The 27,660-nt window shown below is 47.7% G+C and overlaps 2 protein-coding genes across 3 annotated transcripts; one reads left to right on the plus strand and one right to left on the minus strand.

Annotated features, from left to right (window-relative positions):
• Positions 1-387: 387 nt before the first annotated feature.
• On the minus strand, positions 388-8,293 carry FTSJ1 (FtsJ RNA 2'-O-methyltransferase 1). 2 transcript variants are annotated; one of them, XM_016218438.2, is made up of 13 exons: positions 7,911-8,293; positions 6,355-6,499; positions 6,184-6,253; positions 6,006-6,096; positions 5,556-5,634; positions 4,037-4,089; positions 3,898-3,951; positions 3,709-3,811; positions 3,477-3,560; positions 2,707-2,804; positions 2,419-2,616; positions 2,162-2,203; positions 388-721 (listed from the first exon to the last, which is right to left on the minus strand). In XM_016218438.2, the coding sequence occupies exons 2-12, from the start codon at positions 6,473-6,475 to the stop codon at positions 2,171-2,173; spliced, it is 984 nt and encodes a 327-aa protein (XP_016073924.2). In that variant the 5' UTR covers positions 6,476-6,499; positions 7,911-8,293; the 3' UTR covers positions 388-721; positions 2,162-2,170. The 2 variants fall into 2 exon arrangements, with proteins under 2 accessions (XP_016073924.2, XP_016073923.2); XM_016218437.2 differs by having other exon boundaries at positions 2,707-2,810.
• Positions 8,294-17,235: 8,942 nt separating this feature from the next.
• On the plus strand, positions 17,236-26,740 carry SLC38A5 (solute carrier family 38 member 5). The gene is made up of 16 exons (XM_016218420.2): positions 17,236-17,302; positions 19,073-19,126; positions 19,206-19,281; positions 19,736-19,851; positions 19,942-20,015; positions 20,741-20,833; positions 20,972-21,050; positions 22,713-22,795; positions 23,092-23,150; positions 23,250-23,372; positions 23,547-23,626; positions 24,257-24,357; positions 24,606-24,721; positions 25,492-25,636; positions 25,724-25,827; positions 26,330-26,740. Exons 2-16 carry the CDS (start codon positions 19,074-19,076, stop codon positions 26,429-26,431), a joined length of 1,404 nt encoding a protein of 467 aa, XP_016073906.1. The 5' UTR covers positions 17,236-17,302; position 19,073; the 3' UTR covers positions 26,432-26,740.
• Positions 26,741-27,660: the final 920 nt, after the last annotated feature.

The following is a 27,660-nucleotide window of genomic DNA, read 5'->3' on the forward strand; positions in this document are numbered from 1 at the left end:
ATTGTGTATTTGAAAGTTGCCAAGAGAGTAGATCTTAAAAATTCCCATCAGAGGGAAAAAAATTTAACTATGTGAGGTGATGGATGTTAACTAAACTTACTGTGGTGATCATTTCACAATATACACACATATCAAATCATTATGTTGTATACATTAAACTCATATATCAATTATATCTCAATGAAACTGGAAAAAATATGACCATCTATATTAAAATGAAACATTGGCATGCAGTAATATATGAACTTTTTAATTAGATGAAATTATAAGATCTTCCATGATTCCAATTAGTGATGAATGTGAACAATATTTCATGATGACTGCAACAACCCTACTATAAAAATGAACTGATTTGATTTGATTTGGCGGGAAAATTGCAGGCACTGCTTTTATGATCATAATTTATTGCTAGAATTCATATTTGGGAATAAGGGTAAATTTCAGTTATATTAGTGAAAATAAAGATGTAGTATTTTCATCCATCAAATTCATGGATACTCCTGGAAAGATTTAGAGAGAAGGGAAGATCTCAGTCAAGGACCCCTTCTGCAGTTCAAACGAACATTCCGTGATGTTTTTTTTCTGGCTGTGTTCATGGTGGTCGTTTCCACTTGGAGCTTGTGTTCAGGACCCATTGATGAGATATTTGAAAAACAAGTTCATTAATGCAAGTTCTGGTTCTCCTGACGGCAAACAGCTTCTGAGTTGTCGCAACTGCCAGCTATTAAGAGGTCAAAGAGAAAGCTTTAAACAAAAATGTATTTCCCCACTTTCTTCTACTGAATCATTGTTCGCTTGGATACTAACATTTTGGTGAAGTTTTTCCCCTACTTTTATTGTAAACAATGACATACAGAAAAATGCATAAAACATATATATGTTCTGTTTAATGAGTAATAATAGGGTGTAATTTCATATAATTGTAGGATGTTCATTCTCACTGCCAATAATTCTCCACCATGAATATACCATGATTTAATGATCCATTTTACAGTTGATGGATGTTTGTGCTGTTTCTAGTCTGAGGGTACTACAATTAGTGCCAACTAGGAAATTCTAGTACTCATTTATGAGCCATTGTCAGAAAGGGATATCCTCTAACATGAGGTCCTTAAGATGAGAAACCCTCCAGCACTGACAGGTTTAGCCCACTCTGCTACAGGGAAACTGGCCCCTCATTGCTCCCTCACACACCAGGCACAGTTCCACCTCAGGGCCTTTACATTTGTTATTTCCTCTCACTGGAGTACTCTCCCCTAGATAAAAACACGGATTCCCTCTCTTATCTCCTTCAGGTCTCTGCTCAAACATTACCTCAGTGAGGCCTTCTATGACAACACTTTTAAAAAGTGCACACACACACAAAAAAAAAAAAAAGAAAAAAAGAAAAAAAAAAAAAGAAGCCCGGCCAGGCGTGGCTCAGCGGTTGAGCATTGACCTAAGATCCAGGCAATCGGGGTTCGATTCCCGGTCAGGGCACATGCCCGGGTTGTGGGCTTGATCCCCAGTCGGGGGCATGCAGGAGGCAGCCGATCAATGACTCTCTCATCATTGATGTTTCTATCTCTCTCTCCCCCTCTCCTTTCCTCTCTCTGAAATCAATAAAGATATATTAAAAAAAAAAAAAAAGTGCACACTGCTGCCCCAGAATTCCTGATTCTCTTTACCCTGCTTTATTTAAAGACTTTTTCATACACATTATTACTTTTACATAGTATATATAAAATATATATGTATATACATACACATCACATATATATTACAACGCAAGCTATATAAATACATAGTGAAATGCAAGTGTGTGTATATACGTGTGTGTGGAGGAGAACTCCTGCATTCAGACTGTGTTACTGTTTATTACCTCTTCCCCAATCTAGAAGCTCTACAAGGGCCATGGTATTTGCCTGTTTTCCCCACTCTACCTCCAAACCTAGAAAATCCCCAGCACACAGTACGGGCTTAATAAATGTTTATTGAATGCCTCAATATGTAACATGTAAAATGCTTAAAGCAGTTCCTGACATACAATGTCAGATGCTTAGTAAAGGTTTGCTGACTGAAATCTTATCAGTTGATATAAAAATGTCAAAGGTGAAATTTTACTGATGTTTTTCTTAAAGGTGTCCTTTACTTAAGCTCTTAGATAAAAAGTCAGAATTACCTTAATGTGTTAAGATGAACAAGTCATTTCACTGTCTTCCACCTACTCAAGAAAAAGAAAAGGGACTCAGATACCAAGCTTTTCCATTCATTATACTTGGTTTTACCCACTGATTTTTATAGCTATTAGGAGGCAGGGAAGATAATTTTGACCCCAGAAACCACGTGATTTGGGAGCAGACAGAGAGGAGTACTGGGAGGGGTCACTGTGGGCACAAAGAAAGGGCACAGCAGGCCCTGGGCCACATGTGTCCAGACCTCAGAGGCCATCAGGGTGTGGTGCTGTGGGGCAGCCAGGGGCTGGGGCAATGTTTCCACTGTGCTGATGGAAAAGTTTTGGGGGCGGATCTCCTTGGCAAGCTGCCCCTTCTTCTTCAACGTGCAGGCCTCCTGGTACGGTGGTGAGATGGGGGGCTGTGTGGGTGGAGTGTACTTGTACTCTGAGCCGTCCTCCAGCTGCAGGGACACATGGCAGGAAGATGGTGAGGACCTGGGAACCTAGGAGAGCTCCCCCCTCCATCTGCTTACTGTCAGCTGGGCACTTACATCCAGTGGGTAACTGCGGTCTGAATCATAGGAGCTCAGGTCCCCACAGGTCACAAATGGCACAATGATGCGCGTGGGACCATTTAATTGGTTGAGATCTGGATCTGACAAGCAGAGAGAAATAAGACAGGACAAGGCTGGGATGCCTGGGACCAGTCATCACTCAGGCTGCAGCACGGGTCCCAAGGCTTCCCCACATATCCATGAGCTACTCTAATGCTCCTCCACCGGAAAGTCTTCATTTGGTTCAGACTTTCAGACTACCTTCTTAGGAAGGCCCTCCATGATCACCCCTTCTAAAACATTGCCCCCCTCTGCTTTTTTTGCACCGAACTTTTATGTCTACCTGCCTTTCTATCATATACAGCCTGGAACTTGTCTCACTCAATTGTGCTTGTTACATGAGTAGGCTCTGTGCCTTTTCCCAGAGAACCAGGTGAAAGAATCTCATGGGGCAAAATTCCCACATAGGTAGGGTTTCCACCTGGGGGGGTGTCTGAATCTTCCTAGGCTATAATCTCCTTAGGTGGGTGTCTCAGCTGGGGTAGAACCCTCCTGGGACAGAATTTCACCAGTTACCATTAGGGGACTGGACTGAAGATCCTCCTGGTGGTGGTGGTGGTGGTATTTCTACCAGAGGATGGGGCTGAGGATCCTCTAGGGACAGAATTCCCATAAGGAACAGAGTCTCTACCAGGGGGTGGGGCTGAGAGCCCTCCTGAGACAAATTCCAAAAGGGGGCAGAGTCTCCCTAGGGACAAGGCTCTCACCGTATGAGTGATCCAGCAAGGGTTTGGTCAGGTCCGGCAGGAAGCCCTCAGGGGGGTCATAACCCTGACAGACTGCGAAGGCTTCTGTAGGTGAAAGGTGGAGTGAGGGGCGACTGTCACCGCCACTCCAGGACAGGACAGGACAGGACAGGACAGGACAGGACAGGACAGGACAGGACAGGACAGGTCCCTGAGATTCGCATCACCTGCCCAGCCCCTCCACCCCACTGACCGATGCTGGAGTTCCGGCTGCTCCTAGGCTTGGCACAGAGCACGCTGGAGAAGAATACACGCAGCTGGCTGTAGATCAGCGTCACATCCCGGCCTCGGAAGATCTGCAGGGTGGGGAGGCAGAGACGGAGGCATGAGGGTGATCCTCAGGGACCCGTCTCTGTCCCCCACCAGGTTTTCCAAGGCTTACCTTGGCTACAAAACAGCCCCCTGGCTTCAAGACATGTGTAGCAATGTTCAGAGCCTGTGGGCAGGACAGATAGCTAAGGCTGAGGCGGACATAGCCAGGAGGGGGCCAAACTGAGTCAGGGGCAGCCAGGGTTACTCACGGCTAGGAGGAGCTGGGCCTGCATATACTCATCAACATCATGGAGGCCAGTTACTGCGGCAAGAGGAACGGCATTAGGGGGGCCATCCAGTTCTAGCTATCTTCTTGTCCCAGAGAGGTTAGAAGACTAAAAACATTTCCCAGGCTCTCTTATTGCTAAGGTTCTGCATGCAAACCTGTCAACTAGATTTACCTTCTGAGCCCCTAACCCTTAGGAGCTCATTTTAATTCTCAAAACAACCTTATCTGCAAGTCTCTTTATCATCATTTCCACCTTCAGTTTAGATTCTAAACTCCAGACTCAGATCAGACTTGACATCTCACACCTGACCTGTCTAAAACCAAATTCCTGCCCTTCCTGCACAAACCTGTTCCTCCCACCATCTTCCCCATCTCATCTGATCCTTCCAGTTGTTCAGACCAAAAACCTTAGTCACCTTTGACAAGCTCCATTCTCTTCTCACACCCACAGTCAAGCCATTAGCAAATCCTGTCAGCCCTACTTTTTCAAAACATCTCCTGAAATGACCCTCTTCTCATCACTACTGTCACCATTCACCTGGACTACTGCAGTGGCCTCCTCTTCCCTAGACCCCTGGCTTCGATTCTCACCCCTCACACTGCTCACTGCAGCCAGAGGGATCCTATCACAACCTAGAGTCAGGCACGGCCCTCCACCACTCTTAACACTCTCATGGTTCTCTCTGAGTTCTTATCTCAGTGAAAAAGCCAAAGTCCTTACTATGGCACACAAGGATCTGTCCTCTGTCACTTCACCTCCTATCACTCTCCCCCTCACTCACTCTGATCCAACGACACTGATCTCCACACTGGTGTTCGCACATGCCAAGCACCCTTCCACCTCAGGGCCTTTGCACAGGTTGGTCCCTTTGCCTAGATTGTTCTTCCTCCAGGCATGTCCCTGGCCCACTCTCTCACCTTTAGGTCTTTGCGCTAACATAAGTGAGGCCTTCCCCATCCACTTTAACATTCCAACAGGTACTCCCCACCCTCTCCCCTTTTCACTGATTTCCCCAAGGTGCCTATCACCTTTTGATATACTACAGAGCTCAGTCATGTTTCTTTTACATCTGCTCCCACTAGAACACCAGCTCTATGAGGTTAGAGATTGGTGGAATTTTATTCATAAATGTTTTCCCAACATGTAGAACAGTGCCTGACACACAACAGGTACTCGGTAAACATGTGTTGAATGGATGACTGACTGACTTACAAAAATGAATGGGCAGTAAGATAGACTAGAGCTGAAGAGAGAAGAGAGATGAGATATGAGAAGAGGGAAGGGTGGACAACAGACAAAACTGAAGTGGTAGAGTGTGAGGAGGGAGAAGACAGAGGCAGAGAGCAGGCAGCAGGGTACAGAGAAGTTGCCAGGTGTGGGAAACAGCTGACAGAGGAGGAGAGGCAGGGAGTTGAAGTGGTAAAAGAAGCCAACAAAGTGGGAGATACAGAAAGGACACACATGGGACTCCCCGCCTGGCCTCCCAACCCCTGTTTACCATCAGGAGCCCCGTCGCACACCACTAGGTCCGCAGGGCAGCCCTCAAAGTGCCGGATGATCTCCTTGGCTGTGGACAGCTATGGAAGAGAGGGTGGATGAGTGGCCCCAAGGTCTCCCCACACTGTGGCTGTCTAACCCCACCTGCCCATGGCTCTGGCTTATAGGCCCTGGGTCAACCAAACACTCAGGCTTTGGTCTAAAACCACACTCCATCTCTGGGGACTTAGACCCATAACTTTTTGCCATCTCTCTGGGATGACAACATGCTGGCTCTGTTTCTCTTCTTCTCTGTTACATTGTCTGTTACATTGGTTACTCTCTCTGTTACATTGGTTACTCTATCTTTGTCTTTCTCAGTCTGTTTCTCTGTCTCTTCCACTTTCTGTAGCCCCCAGGTTGAGGGATCCTCATCCAGGAAACACCTCAACACCCCCAGCCATGCTCTTACCTGGGTGATGTCCCCCTGGATCTGTAATACACCTGGTAGTGGAGCCATAGCCTGAAGGTCCACGGCCACCACATGGCCAGACCCCTGGCCCCTGTGGAAAACACAGCCCATGTCAGCCCAGTTTTCACTTCTGGCCCGTCCCTCACCTAGCCCCCCCAATCTGGGACTCCACACTCACCCAATCTTCTGGCTCAGCACCTGGCTCCAGCTGCCGGGGGCTGCACACAGGTCAACTGCCCGTGTCACGCCTGAAGACACACAGGAAGGTGTAGTGTCAGTTGTACCTACCTCTCTTATCTGTTCCCTGTGCCTGTCCCATCCCTCAGTGACTTGCCCGCCAGGTAGGGACCTTGGAAGAGTTGGAATTCCTCATTGAGTTGTAGCAGCTTGAAGGCACTGCGGGCACGCCAGCCATTCTCCTTGGCCAGGCGGTAGTAGACATCCCGCTTGTCCTTTGACGTCCGTCCCATCTTGCACACTGTTTGCCCAGGTACCTGCCAACAGTTAAGTTTATGCTACTCTGTATCCGTAACTGGGTGAGGGAGCCACCACCTACCTCTACAGGGCAGCCAAAAAACACACAAACCATGCTGGGCTCATCTGATCCACATGACAGCTCACTCAGCAGATCGGAAGACTGGAGCCCTGTCACTGATCCCACTGACCTCACGGAGCCTGAAGGACCCCAGAACTGAACTCTCAGGCTCCACCACTCGCTCCACCATTCACCCCACCAGAACCCCCAAACCCAACACTTATCTCAAAAATGACCCATTACTGACCCTGTCAACCTCTACTGCTGTCACCCACACTCCCATATTAAACTCCACGGCTCTATCAACCTTTTTCTGCCCACCTTATCCCCATTAGCATCTCACTGTCTCCCCAGCTGTCCTCTGTCCCTAGATTAATAGAGCCATCTTAGCCCCCCATCTTGCATTCATCCCCATTATCTTAATACTACCTCATTGTAATTCCCACTCCCTTAATCTGTCTCTCTCCCTACCCCACTCCCTATTAATCCCTGAAATAATTAGGCCCCCAGTAATTACTTTATCACTACATTGTTATCAACCCTCATTAATACTTGGAGGATCATGGCCTATTAGCTCCCATTAAGCTCTCAATTACTATGATTTATCAGCCCCCATTAGCTCAGCCTTCCAATTGATCTCTCATAGATCACAATATTAGTGCCCTGTAATTCCTTCATTAGCACACATTCATGTTAATCTTGGATGATCAGTTTCTCATTCTCCCCTCATTGCCCACCTAGCCCCCCAATAATCACTTGATGATCACCTCCCAACACCTTAGTATTACCCTTTCTTTGCTCACTGTTACCATTAATTCCTCAATGATCACGCCATCATCACCCATTAAAAGCTTTTGACTACAACACCTCTTCTGCCCCTTGTTTCCTCATCTTTGATCACTGTTTCCATTAGTTCCTTGATCATGACGTCCACTGGCCTCTATTATTCCCTCCGTAGCCTCACCATTATCCTTTCAGTTACTATGCCCACCACTCTTCAGTAACTTGTTGAAATCATACCTCCATCAATCCCTCAGGGATCACACACCCTCTGCCTCCGGTTACCTTCTAGTTGCTCACTCAACCACCTCCTCATTAATCAATGAACACATACCCACTGGCCCCCATGAACATGTCGACCATTAGCCCCTATTGATTCCCCCATAACAGCCCCACCAGACCTCAGTACAGCCCCATGCCCTCCGCAATTAACAGCCCTCTGGCCACACCCCCGTTCCTTCCTCTATGTTAACTCAAAGACCACGTCCGTACTGGGGCCTTCAGATCCCCCTCAAGGAGAATCCACTGATATGTGGACCCCTGCCTCCCCCAGCCCACCCCGGGATAGTAGTCCCCTTGTACACACAAACCTTGGGTCTGCAGCCTTTTCTGTGTCAGCTGCCCAGACTAGTAGCTGCAGGAACGAGGGCGAACTTTCCTCCTTCCCTCGCTGGCGGGACAGCGCAGTCGTGCCTCAACCGTCTTCGGCCTGGACCCACGTCCTCCGTGCCCCAGGGCCTACCGTAGCTTTCGGAGTGGGGAGAAGCGTGCGAAGGAGCCCGGCCCCCGGCAGCCCGAGCCAAACCAGTGAGGAATCTTAGGGCTTCAGTTTCTGTACTTAGTTGATCCGAATGATCGCTCACGCCTATGGGCTACTGCAGCGTGGCAAGCTTGTCATCGCGGAATGCGGAGGTCGGGACCCGACCCGAACTTACAGCGCGTGTTTCGTCCGTCACTTAGTGCCGACGTAGCTGGTCTGGAGAACTGCGGTTCCCAGCATGCAGCGGGCATAACCGAAACTGCCGAACTAGCGCACGCGCAGCTGAAACGTCAAGGGGACCCGCCCCCCCTCCCCCCCAAACAAACAAGAAAACCCGGCTTTGTTCTTTAGGCTAAGAGCGATTTCCTCCCCGTTCCTTCCTTCTAGAATGGCGGTGATCATTTAGCTTGTGGACTACGTTTCCCAAAATGCAACTAACACGACAGCACCCGTTCATTTTAGAAGTGCTGCAGAGTGAAATTATGTTGGGTGGTGAACCTGGAGGAAGGAATATGGGTTAAAGTGCATCAGCGCCCTCAGCAGCAATTTGTTTGTTTAAAATATTACAGATGTCCCTTTTTCTCCCCGTTCCACCCCATCCCACCCCCTCCCCAGTTCCTCTCCTCACCATTGTCCGTGTCCTTGGGCTGTGCATATATGCATAGAAATTCTTTGGTTAATCTCTTCGCCTCCAGCCACCCGCCCTCCTCCTTCCTTCTGATCATCAGTCTGAGCCATGCTTCCATGTCATTGAACCTATTCTGTTCATCAGTTTATTAAGTTCTTTAGATTCCACATATAAGTAAGCTCATGTGATGTTTGTCTTTTTTTGCCTGGCTTATTTCACTTAGCATAATATTCTCCAGGTCCATCCATACTGTCCCAAAGGGTAAGAGATCCTTCTTTACAGCTGCGTAGTATTCCATGGTGTAAATGTCCCACAGCTTTTTTATCCACTCATCTACTGATGGGCACTTGGGCTGTTTCCAGATCTTAGCTATTGTAAACTGTGCTGCTGTGAACACAGGGGTGCATATATTCTTTCTGATTAGTGTTTCAGGATTCTTAGGATACATTCCTAGAAGTGGGATCACTGGGTCAAAAGGCAGCTCCATTTCTAACTTTTTGAGGAACCTCCATACTGTTTTCCATAGTGGCTGCACCAGTCTGCATTCCCACCGGCAGTGTACTAGGGTTCCCCTTTCTCCACACCCTCGCCAGCACATGTCCTTTGTTGATTTGTTGATGGCAGCCATTCTGACAGGTGTGAAGTGATACCTCATTGTGGTTTTAACTTGCATCTTTCTGATTATTTGAATTTCACTTCCCCAACGTGATATTGCTGCCTGAACTGTACCATTTTAGAACTTCAGTTTCTCCATCTGTGAAATGGAGCTAATAAGTACTACAGATTTCACAGAGTTATTGGGAGAAATAAATATGTGTCCCTGTAAGATACGTCCAAACCTGTAGAGGATTTTATGAGTTTATTTGAGCCATGTGCTGACAACATGTGCTGGGGAGCAAGATCACAAATGCGCCCAAGGATAACAGTTTTGCAGCTTCTTTTATGCAATTGAAATTAAGAGGAAAACATACATGGAAGGTTGGAGAAAGCAAGGCAGGGATTGGATTACAAGAGAGTTAAGTTTATGTGCTCTCTTGGGGGTTAATACTCCTTTTGAAGGGTATTACTTCTGATATTTCAAAGGTGTGTTAACATAGATGCACAAGAACAATGGACAAGGCTGGCTTAAAACCTTTCACTAAAGAAGTTATAGCCTGACCTTGTGTAATTCTGTGTTCTTCAAACATTTTTAACTCTGACCCACAAAAAAACCCTATACATCCCCACTCAGTGGAAAAGCAAATATAATGGAAACACTTATACAGTTTACCATGTGCCAGGCACTATTCTAAGTGCTCTCAGTGGTGTGCTGGTAAATGGTTAACAACCAACTCTTTGAGGGGAGAGGGGGAGGAAGCCCTGAATTCAAACATTTGCCAATTTTCATGGTTTACTCAACTATCATCTTGCTAGATTTCAAGTTACCAATATGTAGTCACAGAACACAGAGGAGATGCAGTAGTGCACCATTATGTAATATTTCTACCTTACAGTTAAAATAGGGGTAAATGACCTCAAGGGCATAGTGAATAGTGAAATGTAGTAAAATAAGGAAGTGATGAGTTTTGAGTATTTATCATATTTAAAAATTATAATTTATTTAATTGTAAGTTTATATCATTTTATTTTTAATAATATCTATATTTAAAAACCAGTTCACAAAATTCCGGAAAATTGAACAAGCAATCTGCAAACTGTACAAGTAGGCTCCAGTGCACTGCTGAATCCTTTCCTTGAACTCATTTTAATCCTTATAACAACCATATGAGGTAGTTACTATAATTATCTGTAATTTATAAATGAGGAAATGGAGACAAGAGAGGATATATATAGTAAGTCCTCCCTTAATAGTGTAGATATGTTTTTGGAAACTGGGACTTTAAGTGAAATGACATATAATGAACAAAACCAATTTTACCATAGGCTAATTGCTATAACAAGAATTAAGTTCCTACAGCATATTTCTGGTCACTAAAACATCACCAAACTTCTAAAATAAAGACCCAAAACACTTCTAATATTAAACATTGAAATAAATGTGAGTTATTTATACATTTAAGAAAGATTAATAAAAACAAATAAGATAATTATTTTCTAATCTGCTTATTCCAGTTCCAGGTCATGGTCGCCAGAGCCTATCTGGACAGCTCAGAGTGGAAGATGGGACCCAACCCTGGACAGGATGCCCTTCTATTACAGGACATACTTGCATACACACCCACACCCATTCAGATTGGGGCAATTTAGACATGCCAATTCACCTAATGTGCATATCTTTGGGATGTGGGAGGACACTGGAGTCCCTGGAGAAAACCCATCAGATGTGGGGAGAACATGTGAACTCCATATAATGGCCCTAGCTGGGAATTGATTTTTCCCCCTCATCAATGGTATAACAAAACAACATTGAACAAAAGGAAGTTATTTGAGAACCTCTTGTTCTCAAATATATGTAAATATATAAGGTATATAAATATATATGCTATTTAATATGTATGTGATTATATAGAAATATAGAGATATATAATATTTACTACTATATACATTACATGTTATTAATCAAATATAATAAATATTAATATACTATTATATGTAAATATAAGAAAAGATATAATAGTATCTATTTATGCATTTTATATAGTGTATATATAAAATATATATGTATTATATAAGTGCACATACTGTATATAAATATGCTATTATCTATATACATTTACTTACTAAGGTAACTGCACTAAATATAAATATACTATTAAATATGTAAATATATAATGTTACATCAGGTGGTGTAGAAGCTATGAAGAATAATAAGGTAGGGTGAAAAGGATGGAGAATAAGAGAGGGATTGAGCTGCTGTTTCAGTTATGTGTCAGGGAAGTCTTCTCTGAGGAAGTGACATTGGAGCTGAGACCTGAAGGGGAGCGCACCCTACCAAAATTTGGAGGAAGAGCATTCCAGGCAGAGGGAACATCAAGTGCAAAGACCCTGAAGTGGGAACAAAGAACTGAACTATTGGATCATCATTCCTAAGAAATGTGAACTTCACTAGACAGGGATTTCTGTTCTGTCTTGTTCACTGCTGCCTCGTGGGCACCTACAATAGGGTCTGGCACACAGTGGCTGTTGGGTAGCATGTTTGCTGAATCCACCCTTTTGTTACTTTTTTCCTTCATTTTCCCCTCAGTGGTGTGTTATGCATTTATGTGGAACCTGGGACGTGTAGACAGATGGCAGGCATACACAGGGACATGGAGAGACACCTCCTGGAGCCCCTGAGAACCAGGGAGGAAGGAAGAACTTGTCAGGGGAGCTCAAGAGCCTTATGGTGGTCATGGGAACAAGGCTGCCTGCAGAAGTGAGCAAGTGTGAGAAAGCAAGGGTTCCAGCCACCAGCCACTGCTCCACTGAGAGGAGGGGGTGCCGGCCATTGGGGTTCCATGTTCACCCTGTGGGATGTTTCCCACATCCTGTTTTCTTGCCTCTCACAGAGAGGATGTTTAAATTTTTGCAAAGAAACTTGCTTCCTCCAGCAGGGCCAAGGGATAGGAGGACAGGAACCAGGCTCTGAACTCCCCAGGCTCTTCCTGAAGGAGGGTGTCAGCCTGCAGCTCCCACCTAACACCCACTGAGTGTAAAGGTGTCCTCTCCATGGCCTCCTGAAGAGGTCAAAGAGAGGAAGCTGCCAGGTCAGCTCTGTACTGGAGAGCATCTCACCACTCAAGGGAAAGACACAGGTGGTCTAGGTGTAGGGGCTAGACACTGACTTAAAAGTCTTGTTACCCTGGGACTGCTTTGAGGGACCAAAGAGTTACTCAGTGGGGAGCCTGCTTGAAAGGGGAGATTAGAATCCTAAATGCAGCCAGTGAGGGGCTGCTTTTACAGCGGGAGTAGAATTCATTAATTCCTTTCACAAATATGTTATTGAGCAATTACTGTGCTGTTAAGCATTGTTCTAAGTGATTTACCTGTATTCATTCAACCTTACCAATGGCCCCAGGCATTATCATGCCCTGGGGGAAGCTGAAACTGTCAGGTTTCAGAAGTTGCTCCTGGTCACACAGCTAGAAGGTGGCAGAGCTGGGAAAGCTCGCTCTGTTAACTGCTTTGCTCTGCTGCCCCCTCCACCCCTGAAGGCTGCTGAGGAGTGACTTGTTTTAATGAAAAGCAGGGATCTGCTTGCAAGAACTGACAAGAACCCAAACTGACTTTTAAGAGACTCAGTAGGAATTCCAAATGTCACCCAAGGATCTGCTTTCTTGAACCAACAAAACCCTTAAATGACCCTGAGAAAGGGCCCTACTATGATGAACTAATAAAGTATTCTTATCCCTGACACAGCCTCAATACTTAGGTCAAGTTTAAAAACATCTGTTCTTTTTAAAAAAATGTTTTTATTGGTTTCAATGAGAGGAAGGGAGAGGGAGAGAGAGATAGAAGCATCAATGATGAAAGAAAATCATCGGCTGCCTCCTGCATACCCTATACTGGGGTTGGAGTCCATAACCAGGCATGTGCACTGACCAGGAATCAAACTGTGATCTCCAGGTTCATGGGTTGATGCTCAACCATTGAGCAACACCGGCTGGGCACATCTGCTCCTTTCTAAGCAGGCTTCCCTCTGCAGGCAGATTTCACTTTCCCTTTGTTTTCCCTTCTACCAGCATATGTTGAGCACCTGTTATTTGCAGTGCCTTGCCACTTAGCTGAGCTATGGGGTATAGAGCTGGATAAAGGTTAGTCCTGCTCCTAGAAGAGTTCACTTGGCAGAAATAAACAAAATAATAATGATAATATGACACTTAAGTGGCATTTATTGAACACCTGCTGTGTGTCTGGTGGCCCTGTACTGGCAATGTTGGAGGGCCTGGAAGATCCTGGGAGGGGAGGGGAGTGATTAGAGCAGGAAGCTGCTGAAGGGAGGTGGTAGATGGGGGTATGTGTTCTTTTGTCCAAGGTACACTAGTTCTTTGGGCAGGACACTTCAGACTTCTCTTGAAATCTAGACAGCTGTCTAGCTCAGCTCCCCACCCCCTTAGCCATCTGGGCAAAGGCCTTTGCTGACAAGTGACTCTTTCCCTGGCCTGCTTATAGCACAGATGTGTAATGGCTCTGGGGGGAGGAGGGGTATCAGAAGAGAGAGACATCAGAGTAGGCCAGGATAGACAGGGGTGTGTGTGTGTGTGTGTGTGTGTGTGTGTGTGTGTGTGTAAATACCCCAAAAGCATCTAATCTCCTGTACATATTCTCAGCCACAAACATATATATGTGAGCTTCACATGTGTCTTCCTATGTAACTTGTGTGGTTATATCACCCGGTTGTATCTTGTGTCTATGACTGCCTGTTCAATTTGTGTGTTTCCTTTTTGGCACCTATGTGTGTGTTGGTACTGTCTGCTTTGGCAGTTCATCTATATGGGGCTGTGTGTATGTGTGTGTGTGTTTCTTGAATGTTTATGTGTCTCCTTTGTAATGCTTGTGGGTGATTAGTGTGTTTATTTGTCTCTCCTGTGTGTGTGTGTGTGTCTCTTACATATGTGTGTGTTTCTTCTCTGCCACTGTGCTTCTGTCTCCTTCTGTTTCCTCAGTGAGTGGCTGGCTGTAGGTATGTGTACTCTATGGGTGTTTCTTTTTTTAGGTTGTTCTCTTTTTTATTTATTGATTTTTATTTTAGAGAGGGAGGGAGAAGCATTGATTTGTTGTTCCATTTATTTATGCATTCATTGGTTGATTCTTTTTAAAAAAAATCTTCACTCAAGGATATTTTTTCCATTGCTTTTCAGAGAGAGTGGAAGGGAGGGAGGGAGAGAGAGAGAAAGGGAGAGAAACATCGATGTGAGAGAGACACACCGATTGGTTTTCGCACACACATGCCCCAAATGGGGCTGAAGATAGAACCTGCAACCCAGGTACGTGCCCTTGGCTGGAATAGAACCCAGAACCCTTCAGTCCGCAGGCCGATGCTCTAACCATCAAGCCAAACTGGCTAGGGCATGATTCTTTTTGTTTTAAATACAGATATCTGTACCTTATGCTCAGATTCTGATTTAGGAGGTGGGGCTCAATAATGTGCATTTTCTTTTCTTTTTAAAAAAAATATGTTTTTATTGGTTTCAGAGAGAGGAATGGAGAGGGAGAGAGAGATAGAAACATCAATGATGAGTCATTGGTTGGCTGCCTCTTGCATGTCCCCTACTGGGGATTGAGCCCACAACCCAGGCATGTGCCCTGATTGGGAACCGAGCTGTGTGACCTCCTGGTTTGTGGGTCGACACTCAATCACAGAGGCATTTCGACTGGGCCACTGGTTGACTCTTGAATGTGCCCTTACTGGAGATCGAACCCACAACCTTGGCGTATCAGGACAACACTCTAACCAACAGATACCCGACCAGGGCCCTATGGGTGTTTCTTTTGGTGCCACTGTACGAGTACTATCTGGTTCCCTTGTTTCTTCTTTATGCAGCTTTAGGTGTATTTTCTGGATTTCCTTTTTGTAACAATAGGAAGAGTACTCTCTACATTCTGGTTTTCCTGGTTGTACGTCTATGTGTTCCCCACGTGTTTCTTCTCTGATTTGATTTGTCAATAGCTGTGTGCTTGAAGGCAGTTGTGTGCATGTCTGTGGCTAAGGCTTCTCTGTCTGTACAATCATGTCTACTCTGAGTACTTCTCTCTGTGATGAGAGCTGGATGTGGTCACAAATTCACACATGAGTTCATATGCACAGAGGTGTCATTATAGAGCCTGAATCTGGACTTTGGCCTCCAGGGCCCTCTGAACCTGGAAGTGTATGGGAGACACTGGGCCTGTGTATGATGTTGTTGGCTGTGTGAAACCAGATTTGTCTGTGCACTTTGTGTGTGGCTGTGAATCTGTGGGAGACAATGTCCATGAACCTATAGTGGCTCGGTGTGAGCCTATCCCTGTGCTACTCTCTGCTTTCTGGGTGTGGTCTGAGGCTGTGGGTGATGATGTCCATAAGACCAAGTCACTCTGTGTGGCTGTGAGTGTGTGACTTCCATGATCTGGGCTCTATGTGTGCAGTCTGTGTTTATTCATATTTATCAGCATATATTTTGTGTGTGTGGCTGTGGGTCTGCATGCAAGTTTGTATCTCTGTGAGTGATGGCAAGTCTGCCTCCATCTCTGAGTCCTTTATGGAGCTATTATCCCTGAGTGTGGGGGAGTCTTTCTACTGCTGTGGGGAAGTAAATGTCCCATCCCTTGCCCGCCTCTAACTGCAGTTGAGGTGGGAGCATCTAGGCTAGCTTTGAACCCCAGCTGGCCCTTGGCCTTTCCTGGAATTCCGTGCTCGCTGTGGGAGGTGGGCACACGGATGGAGGGGCCCAGACAGAGGCCTTTTGTCCACCAGGGCCTCAAGCAGCCCAGTAGAGTTGGGCCAGGACCCCAAGTCTACCCCAACTGACTCCCTGCAGGAGACACATGCCTTGCTTTGGACAGACATGCCTGTCACATGCCTGGATGGGAGTGAACAGACGGACTCCCATACAAGACAGGCAGACAGACAGTGGAGCTTCTCAGTTAGGGTATGAACAGACTCCACCCAATGCCTGGCCTGGGTCCAGGACTTCAGGGCATGCCTAGTTTGCAGACTGTGTGTCTACACTCCCCATCCAACCACAAATGTCTTCCCTGCCTCTCTCTGGGGACCTCCAAGATCTAGGGTCCTCTCTTGGTTGTCTGTCTGAGGTTAGCTTATAGTGGCCTGGGTGTGTCTGTCTATCCCTGCATTTTTCCCACTGCTGTTCCCAGGTCTGTCCATCCACCCTGTCTCCCCCTCTGCCTGAATCTGACTTTCTCTGCCTGTTGTTATCTGTCCCTCCAGGTGTTTCTCTGCCTCCATGACTCCCTGTATCCCCTTGTCTCTCTGGGCTGGTGCGTCTGTTCCCGAACCTCTGTTTGGAGATGTGTTTGGCTGTGCCCACCTATCTGCCTGTTGTGTCTCCTGTTTATTACTGGGCCTGACTGCCTGTTCCTTCCTCCAGGTGCTTGCATGGGCCTACCTCCTGTTTGTTTCTGAGTCTGTCTGTAGTCTCTTTCTCCCCATGAATGCCTCTTTGCCAGTCTACCACTCTCCCACACCCTATCTTTCTGTCCTCTCTGTTGTCTGTCCTTGTGCCTGCCTGTCTCTATTTGTGGCTGTTTCTCCAACTATCTCTGTCTCTCCTCTCTGCATCTTTTCCCTCCATTCATCCATCCCACTGTGTGGCTGATTCCTGAGTCAGTTCTCTCCGCCTGCCTGGCCCTTTCTCTGGGTGTGGATCTGCCCCCTCAATCTTTCTGTCCAAGACCCCCACACACCTCAGTCTCCCTCCATGTGGGTCCAGATGAGGGGCCGCCCGCCTCTCCCCACTACTTCCTGGGTTCAGAACCACAAAGAGGGAAACAAAATTAAAACTCGCGGGCCAGATGGAGCGCCAGCTGTGCTGATTAGCCACCGAGCAAGCGCCTAGGCGCTGATTGGCCACTGAGCGGAGACGCGGCACTACCCAGTGAGCGGGAGCCCCGCGGCTGCGGCGTCCCCCAGCCCTAGTCTGAGTCCTGCCGCTTCTGGAGCTGACAGGAGCAAGGAGGTGAGGAGGGGGCGCTGGCTGGGGTGGGGAGCTTTGGAGAACCCAAGGCACGAGTAGGGGTTCCGGGAGGGGGCTCAGGGGTTCCCTGGAGACCTTTTTAGCATTAGTGGGGAATTGAATGGTAAGGGAAGTCCTTTGGTACCTTGTTCCCAGGAAGTAAATTTGGGAGTGGGTAGAGTTCTCAGAGGGTGCCTACGGCTGAGGATGGGGCTCCACGAGAGCCCTCCCCTTCCCAGGAAAGGAACTCAGGGCTTGGGGCAGGGGTCTCCTGGAGGTAGTTTTAGCAATGATGGGGGCCTAGAATGGGGGTTTCTGGGATACCGCATTTGCCAGAAGTGAGCTCAGGGCTGACGGTTTCTTCAGAGACATTCCATCCAGAAGACAGGGACTGTAGACTGACCTGGGGATCACAGAGACACCCCACACTCCAGAAACACATCAGGTCCTGGAGGGGGCTTCTGATGAAGGTCTCAGAGACAGCTCCTCCTCAGGAGGGGGGATTAGGGCTCAGGCCAGATTCCTGAGACACCCCAAGCCCAGGAAGGATCTCAACTCTGGAAGTGTCTCTACCGTTACTTCTGCCAGAAGAGTGTTTAAGACTTGACAGGGGACCTAGAAAATGCCTCTGGTCCCTAAAAGGGGGATTAAGAGGGGTTTCCTGAGTCACTTCTGTTCCTGGAAGGGGGCTCGGTTGGGGAATTGTCTCTGGCCTCTAGTGAGGGTATTCAGAGTTATGGCAGAGAGTTTTCAGCGTCGGGGGCTGGGGTCTCCAATCCAGTCCCCACCCCCTGCCTGGTGGACAGGTTGCATCAGCCTGGGCTCCGCTTGGGGCCCAGGCTTGGGGCCTAGGCAGGAAGGAGGGGGGTATGGGGCATTATGAGAGGTGGGGCAGCCAGCCAACACTTGTCCTGAGCGGAGACCTGGACAGGCGGTGAAGGTGAAGGGAATTGGTGTGCGTGTGTGTGTGTGTGTGTGTGTGTGTGCTAGGGAGACCTGGGAAGGAAAGAGACTGACAGCAAGAAGACAGAGTGCCCAGCTGGGCATGGCTCAGCGGTTGAGCATCGACCTAGGATCCAGGAGATCACGGTCTCATACATGGTCAGGGCACATGCCCGGGTTGTGGGCTTGATTCCCCAGTGGGGGGCATGCAGGAGGCAGCTTGATCAATGATGACTCTCTCATCACTTATGTTTCAACTCTCCCTCTCCCTTCCTCTCTATGAATCAATAAAGATATATATATATATATTTTTAAAAAAGAAGACAGAGTGAGTCCGAGGTCTGGGAGGAGAGGCAGTTGTGGCTCCAGATGGCCATCTCAGCTGTTGTGGGGTTGGTTTATCTCTCTCTGCCTCTTCCCCTATTTATGTCTGTCTGTTGGCGTCTCTCCTTCTCTGATGCCCTTTTCTCACTTTCATCTCTTCCTCTCTCAGCTTCTCATTCTTTTTTTGAATTTTATTTTTCAATTATAGTTTACATTCAATATTATTTTGTGTTAGTTTCAGGTGTACAGCATAGTGGTTAAACAATCATATACTTTATAAGGCAATCCCCCTGATATTTCCCACCTCAGTCTCTCACTCTTACCTCTGATTCTCTCCATTTATTTCCCTGTCTCTGTCCTCCCTCTGTTCCTGTTCCCTTCACCTCATCTCTGTTTCTGTTTCTCTACCTGTCTGTCTCTATCTGAACCCCTCCCCCTCCACCTAGCTCTACCACTTTGTAGCCTCCCTGATCCATCTCTGACTCCCACCCATTTCTCTGCCCACAGGATGGAACTGCAGGATCCAAAGATAAATGGAGCCCTACCTGCGGGTGCTGTGGGGTGAGTCAGGGCCCAAAGGGTTGAGGTCGGAGGGTCAGGATTACCTTCTCATCAGCCCTAATTTCTCTGCCCTCTCCAGCTACAGGCAGGAACGAGAGGGCTTCCTGCCCAGCCATAATCCTGCTCCTGGGAGGAAGCCAGCCCAGTTCATGGATGTGAGTGACCCTACAGGATCTGTCCCAGCTGCACCTTGCCTAGTTCATCTCCTCCCCTACTCTTCCCTCTTCCCTCTTTGGGGCTACGGCTACTACTACTCCCTAGCTGTTCCATGGCCTAGTTATTTACTGCCCTAGCTACTCCTTATCTCCAGCTACTCCCCTCCCCAGCTGTTTTCCTTTGGTAGCTGCTCTACCCTCTCCTGTTCCTCTCCACTTATAGATGCTCCCCTCGAAACTTTCTCCTAGTTTTTCCCTTCCTGGCTCTCCTTTTCCCAGTTTCTTCCCATCTTCAACTCCTTTTCCTTCCTAACTTCTTAGTTTCTCCTCTGGCCCTTCCTGGGCTTCTTCTTGTCCCAGTCACTTCCTCTCTAGTCTTTCCCAAGCCCTAGAGCTGGTCTCTTTACCTGGACTCCCTCCCCATGTGTTCCTGGATTTTGCCCCTTACCCACAGTTCGAGGGGAAGACATCATTTGGAATGTCAGTGTTCAACCTCAGCAATGCCATCATGGGCAGCGGCATCCTGGGGCTGGCCTATGCCATGGCCCACACAGGGGTCCTCTTCTTCTTGTGAGTCCTAGGTGGTCTGGGGAGGGCAGGTATGTTTTGGGGCAGGCGGGAGGCCTTGGGGCCAAGTATGAATTGTACCATTTGCCACAGGGTCCTGCTGCTGTGCATTGCTCTTCTGTCTTCATACTCCATCCATCTTCTGCTGACCTGTGCTGGTGTTGTAGGTGAGCCCCAGAGCTCAATCCAGACCACTGACCCACTCCCCTGACCTGATACCCCAGACTTCAACCCAAACCCCAGACTCTGGACATACCACCCTGACCCCAGATCTCAGACCCAGGCCCCCAGGCCCCACACTTAACTCCCTGGACTCCAGATCCCAGACTGTGCAATGGCCCTCAGACCTCATCTGGGCTCCTAGATCCCCAATTCCCAATCCCCAACCCTCAGCCCGGCCATAAGTTCCATTGTTCAGACCTTTCCCCATCCCCAGACCACTCCACTCCATCTCTAACCCCTCCTTTCAGTCTCTAGCCACCTCTTCAACCATGAAAACCAGCTGTACAATCCTGAGACCCCCAGTTCTCAGACCCCAGCTTCCAAGCTTCCTCTGCCCCAGATCTCAGACTTCACTCCCATCATGGTCTCAGACCATGTGTATGTGGTCTCAGACTGTGTATACGTGATGTGCTCCCAAGACACCCACTACCCATTTCCAGCCCACCTCCAACTTTCTCCTTGGCCACAGTTCCTGGCCAGAGATCCCACTTCCCAGATTCCACCCCTAAGCCGAATCCTAACTACTTAACTCTCACCCCAGCCCCCGTCAATCAGACTCAATTACTCCAAACCCCAACTCCCCAGCTCCCAGACCCTCTGGCACCCCAAACTCTCCCCTGGCCTGGATTCCTGGACCACAGCTGTTCCTTCCTGTCCCTCACCCCCACAGGCATCCGAGCCTATGAGCAGCTGGGACAGAGGGCGCTGGGGCCTGTGGGGAAGGTAGTGGTCGCTGCGGTCATCTGTCTGCACAATGTTGGGGGTGAGGACTCTGGGAGGTGGGGGATCAGCTTGGGGGAAGAGGGCGGGGTGAGGTGGGCTTCCTCAGGCTGGGCTGGGGAAAATGGGGCAGGGGGACAAGGGGAATCCTTTTGCTTATACCTTCCCCCACCCACACCAGCCATGTCCAGTTACCTGTTCATCATCAAATCCGAACTCCCCCTGGTTATTGGTGCCTTCCTGTACATGGACCCTGAGAGGTGAGTGAGCAACACCCCTTGGCTCTGGTTCACAGGCCACTAACTCTGCCTGTCAGGCCTGGCTGCTATCTTCAACTCTGTGTCCCAAGTATTCTACTTTGAGACTATTGGGCAGGCCACTTTGGTCAGACTGTGATTTCTGTGTATTGTGATGCCAGCAGTATGTGTGACTGTTGCTCTGACTACAGGAGTATAGTAGACTATGTGTTGATTTCTGTGACTGTTGTTATGGTTGATACTGTCTGGTGGCTGAATCTCTATGTCCAGTGTACTCTCATGCTGATCATGCGAATACTCTCCAGTAGATCTAAACTCTGCCTGTGGGTTTGGCTTCTGTGACTGTTGTACTGGCAGGTTCTCTGGCCAGCTGTGTGATTGCCGACTACAGCAATGTGTGTCCTGTATACTATGATCCCAACCATGTGTGTTTGACATTTGTTTACTCAGATTCTGTTTGATTCTGGGTCCATCAGGTTGGCTGAATCTGTCTTGCTGTAAGTGTGTGTCCATTGACTCCAAAGGTGTGTATGTATGTTTGTGCTGTGTACTGTGGTGCCAACTATGTATATGTGATTTGTTCCAACTGTATGTGCCAGTAAACTCCATCTCTGTTTAATTTAGTGACCATTTTTCTGACAAATTCTCTATGGCTGTGTGTGTGTATGTGAACCTCAACTATGACTATATATGTCCTCTGTATTGTTATGAGTATGCATCCAGATGACTGCATTTTTTATTCTGGATCCATCTGCTGGCTGAATCTATTCAGTTATTTGTATATGATGGTTGACTCTGTGTATCTTGTTAGATTTTTCGGTTTGATTCTGAAACCATCCAGGTGGCTGGCAGTCTATATGCCTAGCTGTGTCTAATTATTATAAGTAGCTCCCATTGTATATATGGCCAGTGATGCTTTGTTGGTTTATATCTGTGTAACTGTGTGTATGAGATGGAACATAGTAGGCACTCAATAAAATTCTTTTGAACAAATGAGCAGTTGTTCAGCTGAGTCTATTAACTGTCTTGCCTCACCACCTCCCTCCAATATCTGTATAGATCCCACTCTTTCTTTGAGCTTGGTTCCCATTGTGTGGCCAGCTGGCTGATTCATATGGTCTCTATTTCTCTTTGGCCATGTGGCCAAATTGGCCCAGCTACTTTCAGGTGTTCAACAAACCTTGAGCTGTTCAAACAACCACACATGTGCGTTTCTGACTTTTTGTCTGACTCTGCATCGTTACCTGCTAGCCAGATCATCAGACTGTTGTTCTACCTGTCAGACACAAGGGTAATGGCTCACTCTGTGGCTGGCACCTTGTGTTGGACTATGTTAGTCTGACTGACTTGGGGTGTTGTTTACCCATCTGGTTGTGTGTTCACTTGTGAGTCTGACAGCACAGTTTTGTCTAACTGTGCATGTGTTCTCAGATATATCCCTCTGACAGTGTCTGACTGATAGTCTGATAATCAGTCTGGCTGTTTCTTTCAATCTTGTTGTGCTATCACTGTAACCACCTGAATGACTTCTCACAGTTGAGGTGTTAGCTCATCAGTCCTGGTTATGGGCAGAAATCTGTCTGTCTAGCTGCCTTCTATGAGTGTCTGCCTGACAGGTTTTTTTTTTGGCAGGCAGCTAGTCACTATATTTGTCTGTCTCCCTAGGAGCTGGTTCTTGAATGGAAACCTCCTCATCATCATTGTCAGTGTGTTAATTATCCTGCCACTGGCCCTCATGAGACACTTGGGTAAGAGGCTTCTTGTGTTAGCCATTGGATAGTGGGCTTAGAGAAGGGGAGCCAGATTGAGAGAATCCCCATTTTCAAGGGCTGTTGAACACCAGGGGAAAGCTTTTTTGATGTGGGTTTTAACAGATGAATAGGAGTTTGCTCTGGAGGGGAGGCTGGTCCAGGAAGAAGTAAAGCTTATGCAAAGGTGTGGCATAATTGTGGTGAGAGGGTCTTGAAGGCCAGACTGGGGGTTTAATATTTGCTGTAGGGGTGGTCCCTGGATTTCTGAGTCTCTGTGTTACTGCCCCTTGCAGGCTACCTGGGGTATACCAGTGGTCTTTCTCTGACCTGCATGCTGTTTTTCCTCATTTCGGTGAGTCTGACAGAAGGACTTGAAAAAGTGGGGAGAGAATTTGAGGTGTTGGAACACAGCCTTCCCTGTAAGCTCACTTCCCCACCCTCCCTCCTTCAGGTCATCTATAAGAAGTTCCAGCTTGACTGTCCTGTGGGCCGCAATGATACAGCAGCAGAGAGTAAGAGCCCACTGGGGCTCAACAGAAGCTGTGAGGCTCAGATGTTCACAGTGGACTCACAGGTGGATGTGCAGGCTGATAGGGTTTTCACCACACTCAGGCCTTCTGGAGCCATGTGGTGGACATTGGGGCTTCCAAGTATCTGATATGGAGAACAGTGGTGGGGCCAGGGGGATGGAAATGAGGGGATGGGACCCTGTAGGCTCTAATCTCGTGTACTTGGGTCATTCCCCCAGATGTTCTACTCAGTGCCCATTATGGCTTTTGCCTTTGTCTGCCACCCTGAGGTGCTGCCCATCTACACGGAGCTCTGCCGGTGAGTAGACAGGCAAGTGGGCATGTGTGATAAACTAACAGGTGGGGTTATAGTCATAATGTCTGACAATCCCTACAGCAGTTCTGAGACTGTCACTTGATTGCTGATTGTAGATTGTGGCAAGGGAGGGGTTTGACATGGCCAGGAGGCCTTGGGAGATATAGGGAAGTGACTGTTTACTGATTGGGGCTTAAGTATTTTACTCTTTTAATATCCAGTACAGGTGCAAATGGACAGAGTGGGGCAGCAGAGATAATCAGATGGAGGGGGTGGCAATGATGGATGAGTATGGTCAGATGGATAGGGGTATGAATGGACAAAGGAGGGTCAGGGATGATATGATGGGGGAATGTGTGGATAATTAGGTATGGATAGTCAGATGGAAGGGAGAGGCAGAGATGGTCAGACAGAGGAGATGGGTAAAGATGGTCATATGGGGTGAGATATGGGTGGACAGAGAGGGGAGGCTTGGCTAATTACACAGGGGAGGCCAAAATGGGAATCCCACTGAGTACCAGCTGAATGTCAGCTCTGGGAGGAGGGGACCCTGGAAGGTGGAGGCTGGTTTTGAGGGGCCTCGACCAAGTCCAGGGGTATGGGCATTACAATCCCATGACCTCTATACCTTAGGCCTTCCAAGCGCAGAATGCAGGCTGTGGCCAACGTGTCCATCGGTGCCATGTTCTGCATGTATGGGCTTACAGCCACCTTTGGATACCTCACCTTCTATAGTGAGTGAAGCTGGAGCCAGGGTTTGGTGGAAGCTAGGGTGGGGACTGGGAAGACTGCTGGGGCAGAAGCCTGAGTATTTTCCCTCCATGCCTTTGGACCCATCAGTTTCCAAAGAGATGGTATACATCATGCATGGAGATTTTGTCTGTGTGTGTGTGTGTGTGTGTGTGTGTGTGTGTGTGTGTGTGTCTAGGACACTGGTCCCGGTTCTCCTGCCACATCCAGCATCCTGTGTTCCATGTTCCAGGCAGCGTGAAGGCGGAGATGCTTCAAATGTACAGCCAGAAGGACCTGCTCATCCTTTGTGTGCGCCTGGCGGTGCTGCTCGCGGTGACTCTCACTGTGCCAGTTGTGCTGTTCCCTGTGCGTGGGAGCAAAGGGGGGGCATGGAGCAGTGGGGCATGGATGAATGTGTAGAAGGCATAAGCATAGATGTTTGGATGGATGTTGGAGATAGGAATGGATGAACGGATGGATGAAGGAGGCAGAGGTGGACAGACAGGGAAGGCAGAGTTGTCAGATGGACAGAGAAGGCAAAAATAGATAGCAGGATGGAGAGAGTCAGGAGGACAGGGGTAGTAGTTGGAAGGAGGAGGCACAGATGTCTGGCTAGGCAGAAGAGGGAAGCAAGAATGGTCAGACAGAGGGTAGAGGCATAGATGGACAATCAGAATGAAGAAACAGGGATGGACAGAAAAAGGATGGAGGTAGAAGTAGTAAGATATAGGAGGGACAAAGCTCTCATATGGGGAGGTGGAATGACTAGATAGAGGAGGGAGAGAGAGTTAGTCAGATGGAAAGAAGCAGGGATCTCAGACAGGATGGAAAGGCAAGTGGGTAGTCAGATAGGGGGAGACAGAGATAGTAAGGTAGAGGAGGAGGTGAAGATTTCAGACAGTGTGTAGAGGCATAGATGGACAATCAGACAGAAGGAGAAGGCATGGATTGTCAGGAGGGAGGGGGATGCTCATTCAGAAGTTGGAGGCAAAGATGGATGGTCAGATAGGGTGGAGATAGTCAGATGGAAGTGAAATCAGGAATCTCAGAGAGGATGGAGGCAAAGACAGATGACCTCAAGGAGGGGGAGGCAGCATTTGCACCCTGACTTGTGCCCCACCCTATTCTGGCTACAGATTCGCCGGGCCTTGCAGCAGCTGCTATTCCCAAGCAAAGCCTTCAGCTGGCCACGGCATGTGGCCATAGCCCTGATCCTGCTTGTCTTGGTCAATGTTCTTGTCATCTATGTGCCAACCATCCGGGATATCTTTGGGGTTATCGGTCAGTACCTCAACCCCAGTCCCCATCTAATATGGGCCTTGTACCTCAAACTTACATTGACTCCCATTCCTCCTGATTGTCCTCCAGGGTCCACCTCAGCCCCCAGCCTCATCTTCATCCTTCCTAGTGTCTTCTACCTCCGTATTGTACCCTCTGAGGTGGAGTCCCTCTCCTCCTGGCCCAAGATCCAGGTGAGATTTCCAGGGGAGGGCTGTGAAAGGGTAGATGTTCTGAGGAGGGAGCACTCCAAGATGGCTAGAGATAGAAGGAACATTTTTGAGAGGGGCCTGGGGGAAGAGGGTGCATCCAGGAAGAGAGGTGGTTAGTCTGAAAGAATGAAGGAGATTGTCTTAAGGAGGGGCTGAGCAAAGAGAGCACTGGCAGGGTCTGGGAAGACAGAGGAGACACTCAGTAAGGGACTGGCATAGAGGGAGCATTCTCCAGATGGAAGGTGCACTATTAGAAGAGAGTCAGGAGAACTTTCAAGGAGGATGGAGGAGAGTACTCCCTAAAGGGTTCTAGGAAGATGGAAGGAAGATTCACAGGAATGGGCTGGTTTTAAGGAAAGAGAGGGAGCACAAAGTAGGGTCAGAAATGAATGGGGACTCTCTGGAGGGCCTTGAAGAACATTCTCAGAAGGAGCTCCATTGTGGTGACACATCCAGTCTCACTTTCTCTCCCTCTTGTCCATAGGCTCTGTGTTTTGGTGTCTTGGGGATCCTCTTCATGGCAATCAGTCTAGGCTTCATGTTTATCAACTGGGCCACAGGCCAGAGCCGTGTATCTGGACACTGACCATGCCCTGCTTCAGCTAGACTCCTGCATGCATGTGCCTGTGTGTATGGAGGAAGATGGGGCACTCTCCCAGGTCCCTCCTGCCTGGTGTGTGAAGGTGGCTGTTTCCCATTAACATGGCTATTGGAGGTAGGGGATTGCAGAGGCTGCAGAGTGGTCCACTCACTGTCCTCCCCAGGGATGCTGAGCTTGAATCATGGTCAGGAGGCCAGGCCCTTGGGGAACCCCTGCCCAGCCCAGTCCTTTCTGCCTCCTCCTGGCAGAATTACCCTCAAGTTAAAAGGGAAGAATAAAGATCCTGAATTGCAACTCTGGCCTCAGCCTTCTGATTTTCTTCTAAGACTTCTTGGTGGAGCCTGCTTAGGTTCAGACAGGGGTAAACTGAGGCCCTGAGAGTAGTACTAAGCTGGCTCTCATATGTTTGCTCACTTCCCCACTCCTTCAGTAACTTGCTACCCAGCTCATTGTTTCATTCACTTCCTCACTTCAGAAACATCTATTGAGAGCCTACTAGGTGCCAGGCACTGTTCTAGTATTCTGGGGATACAGCACTGAATTAAGCAGACAATTATCCCTGGAATTGATGTTCTAGCACAAGAATGGGCAAACTATGGCCCACAGGCCAAATTCAGCCCACTGCCAAGTTTTGGCCCCTGAACTAAGAATGGTTGCACATTGCTAATTGATTGGAAAAAAATCAAAAGAATAATCTGACAATTGAAAATTATGTGAAGAAAGACTTGAATCTTCAAATTGAAAAGAGTCACTGAGTTCTGAGCATGATCAATACACACATGCACATCCAAGAAATAAAATTTTTAGGTTTAAGATAAAATACTAAAGGATAAGGAGAAGATTCTGCAAGGTCCCAGAGAGAAAAGAGGAAAGAATACAATGAAGTGCTTCAAAGAGATGATGAGAAGTAACTTTGAACCTAGATGTCTATATCCAGCCAAGAGAATCCATATGAGAGAAAAATATTTCTGAAAATTCATCACACACATACCCTTTCTGAAAAGATTATTAGAGTATGTCATCCAGCAAGTAGAAAAAAAATGAACTTAGGAGAAAGGAGGGAGTTCCAATAAGCAATGGTGAGGGGAAAAATAGTAAAATTTATTGAAAAGCCTAAGTTTTGAGCCTTGCCCAGTGTGACTCAGTGGTTAGAGCGTCAGTCCAAGCACTAAAGGGTCGAGGGTTCCATTTCCTGTCAAAGACATGTACCCGGG

Source organism: Miniopterus natalensis, chromosome X (genome assembly GCF_054644295.1).
Source record: "Miniopterus natalensis isolate mMinNat1 chromosome X, mMinNat1.hap1, whole genome shotgun sequence".
NCBI lineage: Eukaryota > Metazoa > Chordata > Mammalia > Chiroptera > Miniopteridae > Miniopterus > Miniopterus natalensis.